Source organism: Eurypyga helias, unplaced genomic scaffold, assembly GCF_000690775.1.
Source record: "Eurypyga helias isolate BGI_N326 unplaced genomic scaffold, ASM69077v1 scaffold10009, whole genome shotgun sequence".
NCBI lineage: Eukaryota > Metazoa > Chordata > Aves > Eurypygiformes > Eurypygidae > Eurypyga > Eurypyga helias.
In genome coordinates, this window is record NW_010270107.1 from 41,342 (window position 1) to 47,641 (window position 6,300).

At 46.0% G+C, this 6,300-nt stretch overlaps 1 protein-coding gene across 1 annotated transcript in view; it reads left to right on the plus strand.

The window, feature by feature from the left end:
* Positions 1–307: 307 nt before the first annotated feature.
* The window catches only part of ACAP3 (ArfGAP with coiled-coil, ankyrin repeat and PH domains 3), a gene marked incomplete at its 5' end in the record, with an annotated part of 54,011 nt that continues 48,018 nt past the window's right edge, over positions 308–6,300 (plus strand). Inside the window, 3 exons of the mRNA XM_010158321.1 lie at positions 308–365; positions 3,916–4,035; positions 4,545–4,598. Coding sequence (XP_010156623.1) covers positions 308–365; positions 3,916–4,035; positions 4,545–4,598 — 232 coding nt within the window. The remainder of the gene's footprint in view (positions 366–3,915; positions 4,036–4,544; positions 4,599–6,300) is intronic.

Below are 6,300 nucleotides of genomic sequence, written 5' to 3' on the forward strand. Positions count from 1 at the left end.
TTGTGTATGACTACCACAGCACACCTGAATTTCTCCATGACACTGACAGAAGACAGCATAATGTCCATATCTTTACCCAGCCCTGTGGAATTAATTCCTGGTGAGGTGTAATCCTTTTCCTGAGTAAGTCCCATGCTTATGTAGCAGCAGAAAACTCCAAAGTGGGAAGTGTGAAACCCTCTTCCCATCCACCACCAGCACATGTACCTTAGTCCCTCTGATCTTTACTCGTCTGGGACTTCCTGGCTTCTTTCCCAATCATCATAGTCAATCAATTAATTGTTTCTTTTTGCTGTTGTCATTGCAGGGCAACCATTGATGAAGTGGAAACAGATGTGGTGGAGATAGAGGCAAAGCTTGACAAGGTAAGATGGGGCAGCTTAGTGCATTGATTTGGAGAGGGGAGTGATGAGTTCCTGCTTAGGAATATGTCCCCACCAGTCTCCTCTAAAAAGTGAGCCCATCTCAGGCTGTCAGGAAACTAAAGTATAATACACTGGGCTTGTCAACAGGACCATGTCTCCCTCTACTGACAGGTACCTGTCAAGGCTCCTTTGTGACTGCCAAAGGAGTTAGGACAAGAGGTCCAGACTTGGACTCCTAATGCTGAATGGTGGCTTTCTTGTTCTGGTCCTGGATCTCATGGGACTGACACTGCTTCTCCTGCTGTGGCAAGTTATTTTGGTGCTGTCTCTTTCCCCACTCCACCATCTTTCTGGTGATCCTAAGCTGTGTGGGGTAGGAGCCATTATGTGCCCACACAGCCCGGGAACCACTGTGTCAGCTCGGGGGTGTAAGGAGATGTTTGCAGGTAAACAAGGGGCCAGATTCAGCCTGATGGTGGTGGCTGCTGCCTAACGTTCAGCCAGGTTATGTACCACAGCTGTAGTCTGACACTGGAAGTATCCTCTCAGGGTCCAGTTTGGCCATTTTGCATTTATGTTAGTGATTCTTTACATCCAGTTGGTAGTTTGGATCTAAGTCAGAAGCTTTATGAGGGAAGGCAGCTTTTCCACCCCCACTCCTCCTGATGTCTGAGACATCAGTCAAGTGGTGTCTAAATGAGAACAGAGAGAAATGAAAAAGAGGAGCGAGAAGAGCTGTTGGCTTTTTATCTGCGAGATTTCCCAAAGCTGGCAAGGGATAAAACTCCTGCATCTGATGCGAGAAATGGGCTTTGTTGAAGTCACAAGCCCTAGGCAAAGATGTGTCCTATAAAACCTATTTACTACTCAAGCTGCTTGAAATGTATAGCTGCACAAGCTAACTAGTCTCACTGGTGAAAGCTGCAAAGGGATTTAGGTTATCTGTTTTCCTCTATGGAAGAGGCTAAGGCTCTAAAGACAAAGCATAGGGCAAAACTTGCTCTGACTCTAGTACTACTGCTGTCAGTGGCCCCTGTAGTCAGATGACTTGGTGTGCCAGACACAGTCCTGGAGCGAGGAAGGTGAGCTGGAAGTACAACGGCTGTTCAGGGCTCTCAGCTTTTTATTGTTCAGTGCTTTGTAGCAAATCGATTTGAGCTCCTTCGTGTGAGGATTGGATTAAAACAACAATCTTGTGCAATTTTGGTCTTCCCCTGACAGCAGTTACGGGGCGATGCTCAGGTAGTGCAAAGTGCAGACATTTCAGTCTGTTCGCATGCATCGTTTCCTCTGTCCGCTGCAGAGATGACCAGTCATGCGAAGTGCTGGCTCAGTCACTGTCAGCAGCTGGCTTATCAGGCCTTGGTCCAGGGCAAGTGAGACTGGAGCTTGTGTATGAAGAGCCACTGAAGTTCAGAGTAGTTTCTCTGAGGGTAACTTTGGACATGATTCTGTCACTTCCATTCCTAGTAAATCAGACCTGGATAGCCCAGCTCCTCTCCTGTGTACCAGATGGGTGGATGCCCAGGGCAGCTTTTACAGGGCTCGGTTTAAATGTTGTTTGTGGTATCCAAATAGCTGGCATGACTAGTTCTTAAAGAGCAGCAAGCTGGCAAGGACTGACTCTATTTCTCTGCCTTTTACAGTGCCCCATAGCACTTAGTTTATAATTGATTAGCCTTTTAACACCTGTTTAAAACGGAGGTAAAGGCAGTGTATATGATTTGTCCAAGAGAACACCAGACATTTGGGCTTGATTGCTGTTTCAAAGAGATTTCCTTCATTCTGTCTTGTGCTCCATCTGCAAAGCCATCATTGCTCCCCTTGGGAGTGTGCTTGTGCTGAATGGCCCTCAGCTGCTAAGAACACAGCCTTGGCCACAAGTGTTTGTGCAGAGGTATGCTAGAAACCGCCACGTTGCAGAATAGGCTGGATTTCCTTTCCAGAGGATCTGTCCAAACTCCTAGTATATGTCTGGGCTCCAGATGTGACAGGAACTGCATCTGTTTGCTTTTCTTCTCTGGGCTTGGATGGGAGAATACAAGTCTGCTAGCATCCAATGCTGTTCTGTCAAATTGTGTGGACAGGAGAGGATGTGAGCGTGAAAGAGTAAAGACTGTATATACTGTGTATACACAGACACACTGCATGTGACTATGAAGGTATTTATACAGTCAGATATACTCAGATAAGATTTTTAAAAAAAAAAAGCTCCTGGATTTTGAGAATGGGAAACTTCAGGTCCACACATTGTTCATTATCAACAGCTAAAGTTTTTCACTTAGTTAAAAAAGCCTAGAACAGTGATGATTTAAAAAAAAAAAAAAAAAAGGCCAAACCAAAACAAAAAACCCCGAACAATTAAAAAATTATGCTCAGTGTCCAGCTGCTACTGTTGCAAATCTCCTCGACCTTTGGTTTATGGATTCATCTTACGTTGTTTAGTGTAACCTTTTACAAGGAGCTTTGGCTGAAAGAAGATAGGCTAATGGCCAGGAATCCTGGCTAAGCTAATGCTCCAATCTTTACAGCCTGTTCCAGGCATGCTAAGGAGGTTTGCTGTGGCTAGAAAGTCTGGGAATGTTCCCTACAACTGTTAAATTATCAGAAGTTAATAAAGGCTCTCTGGAGATCTATGCCTGTGCTGCAGCAAACTAATTCCTAAGTGAGGAAGCCATCCCATTTTGCTGCAAGTTGGTTACTCCACTGTAACAAGACTGGTGATGAGAATTGGAGCAAGCATAGTTTGCTTGAAGTCGTTAATGTTTCTCTGAAAAAGCTCCTTCCATGTCCATCAGAAAGACTGTTCTAAGTCACAGACAGTCAAGAGAGAGATGCTGTAATCCCTCACAGTGCACCAGCAAGGTTTCCTGGGGCTGCAGAATTGTGGGAATTGATTCATTTTATCTACAGTCTCGATGGTTAAACCTGCATGTGAGGGGGCATAGATTTTTCACTGGCTGCACACAGCAGACCTGGCTTAAGCAGTCCTGGTCAGTTGTTTTAAGGAAGACACGGTACAAAAACATCAGGCTGCTGAATGCTGGCTCCCCTTCGTTACAAGGTAAGAGCAAGACACGTCTCCACATATATACAGAACAGTCTGCTGGGCTCAGATAATCCCAAAGAACAGCATAGTCCCAGCAGGGAGATTCTAGACAGTTTATCACTTCCACCCAGCACCAAAGAGTCTTATCTCTCCTCAGTCAGTGTGTGTGATCAGGTTCCTTTTATTGCAGTCCTGATGCCTCAGGATAGAATGAACAGTAGAAACCCACTGGAAAAAATGGGCTGCCCTGATTCATCTGTCTGGAGGGGATAGCCTGGAACTGTTATTCTTAAGTGACAAGTGAAATGACACAGCATGACATACCCTGAGAAGGGTGATTTGCATCCCTGTTTCTGCAATGTAGCCGCAGTGGTTAACGTGAATGGCATCCTGTTCTGAAGGTCTTGGGCTGTGGTGTTGGTGCAGGTTAAAACCAGCCTGGTTGCAATTCAGTTTGATGTGATCAGCTGCCTATCTGCTCACACCTCTCTCCTTGTGCAGCTGGTAAAGCTATGCAGTGGGATGATTGAAGCAGGCAAAGCCTATATCACCACGAACAAGCACTTTGTCAGCGGAGTTCGGGACTTGTCGCAGCAGTGCAAGAAGGATGAAATGATTTCGGTAAGTCGTCCTATGGGATGGAGCATGGCACACAGTGAGGGCTGGGGAGTGTTAAGCTTCATGATGCTGTGAATGGACCATATAGCCAAGACCCATAGAGTGTTTAAGTAGCCATTTAGTATGAGATTTTATTTTTGGAGCAATGTATAGACCATCTGATAATGCAATGCTGAAAGGTCAGAGTGAGATTCAGCGTTTGCAGGGAGACCTGGACTTTAAGAAACCACAGTGCTGGCAAGGTGGTTGGAATCTAGGTCAGTAAGCATCAGTTATTTAGGAAATGCGGGTAACCAGCCTGCACAAGTGACAACTGACATGTTGATTTCAGCACTAAACTGGAAAGGACAGGAAGCCTATGGCCTCATTGTCAGACCTTTCTGAAACACCTTCATGCCAAATGGCACAGTGGCTCTTCAGTGTCTTCCTGAGAGTCTCTCTCAGCTGGTGAACCCCTGGGAATGAAGGGCAGCTCCTTCTATTCACTGCCAGTTCTCTACCTTTTTTTGCAGGAGTGCCTCGACAAATTTGGAGACAGTCTGCAGGAAATGATTAACTATCACATGGTAAGATGCTGCTTTCTCTTGTCTTTTTGTGAGCTGATGGCAACCTCTTTCTCAAGGCACTGATTAATGGTCTCCTGTGTTTGGCTCACTTGACACTGCACAAAGGTGGGGTCCCTGAAGGGACTGTCTTTCATGTTCCAGTTCCTGCACACTGCATAGTCAAGAGAGCAGCAACGGGGTCGAAGTTATTGTTGCCTCTTGCAACAATATTGAATTGGATGAACTATGAGTCTGTGTACTCACAATGATCAGTCCTGATGCATCACATATGCTAGGAAATGGGATTTCCACGGGCTTGCAGAGGAGGTACCACTTAGCGAAAGGGTGTGTACTGTTGCATGGGTGCCTGTTGATTCATTTCAGATCAGAGATGTACAACAAATATGTACAAGGGTGAGGTTAGAGACCCCTTCGTCTAAGGAAGAGGAAAGCTCACAAAGGGCCCACCTTCCAGATGCCTTATTCTTCTTTTTTGGATAGCACAGGATTTTGTAGCGAGGACAGGCAGGGCCCTCAGGAGCTCTGAAATCAGGACTCAGGCTGTTAACAGCTTGCATATGTAGCCTTGTTGCTGCAGATTTGGAATATGCTTTGAAGCTTGGCATTCACATTTGTGGCATTAGGCCACTGGCAAAGCAGTGAATGGATCAGGCTGAAAGAACTGTTCAGTTGATGCTGGGAGCAGACTCAGTCTAAGGACAGTGTGTCAGACTCCTGTGTTTAAGGATAACACAGGACATATTAATACTACACAGAAATGGAAGGAGGAAATGTACAGATGGCTATTCTCCTGAGCTGACTGCATTTCACTAACAGAGCCCAAGGAGTTAGAATCTGCCCTTTCTTTATCCCAAACATCAACCATGGCATCTGTAAACCTTGCAGAAGAGGAAGGTGCTTCATGCTTGGTGGCTCCATGCCAGACCCACAGTTTTAAGTCTGTAACTCAGTAGGAGCTTAAAACACAAGTGCTTTAAAATGAAGAAAGCTTGAGGGTGTGAGCATTGGACTGACCCACTTTTATACCATGGTGCCCCTGTCAAAGTACATTAGGCACGGCACTTGCTTTTGGGATGCAAGTTAACAATGTGCAGCTGGAGAAGAAGCTGCGTCAAGCCCATTTAATTATTTCATGAAGCAGGTGGGAAGGCTGTTTCCTAGTAAAAAATAAAGGGGAAAAGAGGTACTGCGCATGCAGCTCTCCTAGGAATGTTAGTATTTGGGAACAGTCAAGCAGCTGTACAGCAATAGTGGTGGTGGGGAGAAAGTGAATAAACCAGTGTGAGCATCAGAGAAAAGTACGTTGGTGTCAAAGCAGAGAAAGTCAACCCCTGATTTTCTGATGCTGCTCGAATTCCCTCTGAAAACAGAAGGCCTTTCTGCCAAGGAGCATATGAACCCCTGAGAAGCTATTCCTTCATTCCAGGGATCGTATCACAGCTGCAGTGATGGAGGCTGGGCTGAGGAGTGCGTGCAGCCCAGCCATGAGGAAGCAGCCCCGGCCAAAAACTTCTAGATGAAGAATATTGTCTGCAAGCTCCTCTACACCAGCTGTGCAGCTTCCCCTGGATTCCTGGTCCCTGCCAAAAATGGCACTTCTGGGATTTCTCTTGCCTCAGTCATCTAATAAGCAGAAGGACCCTTCCCAGAGCTGTCAAATCGACAGCTGATGTGGTATAACCCTTCCCATGCACCCCACCCG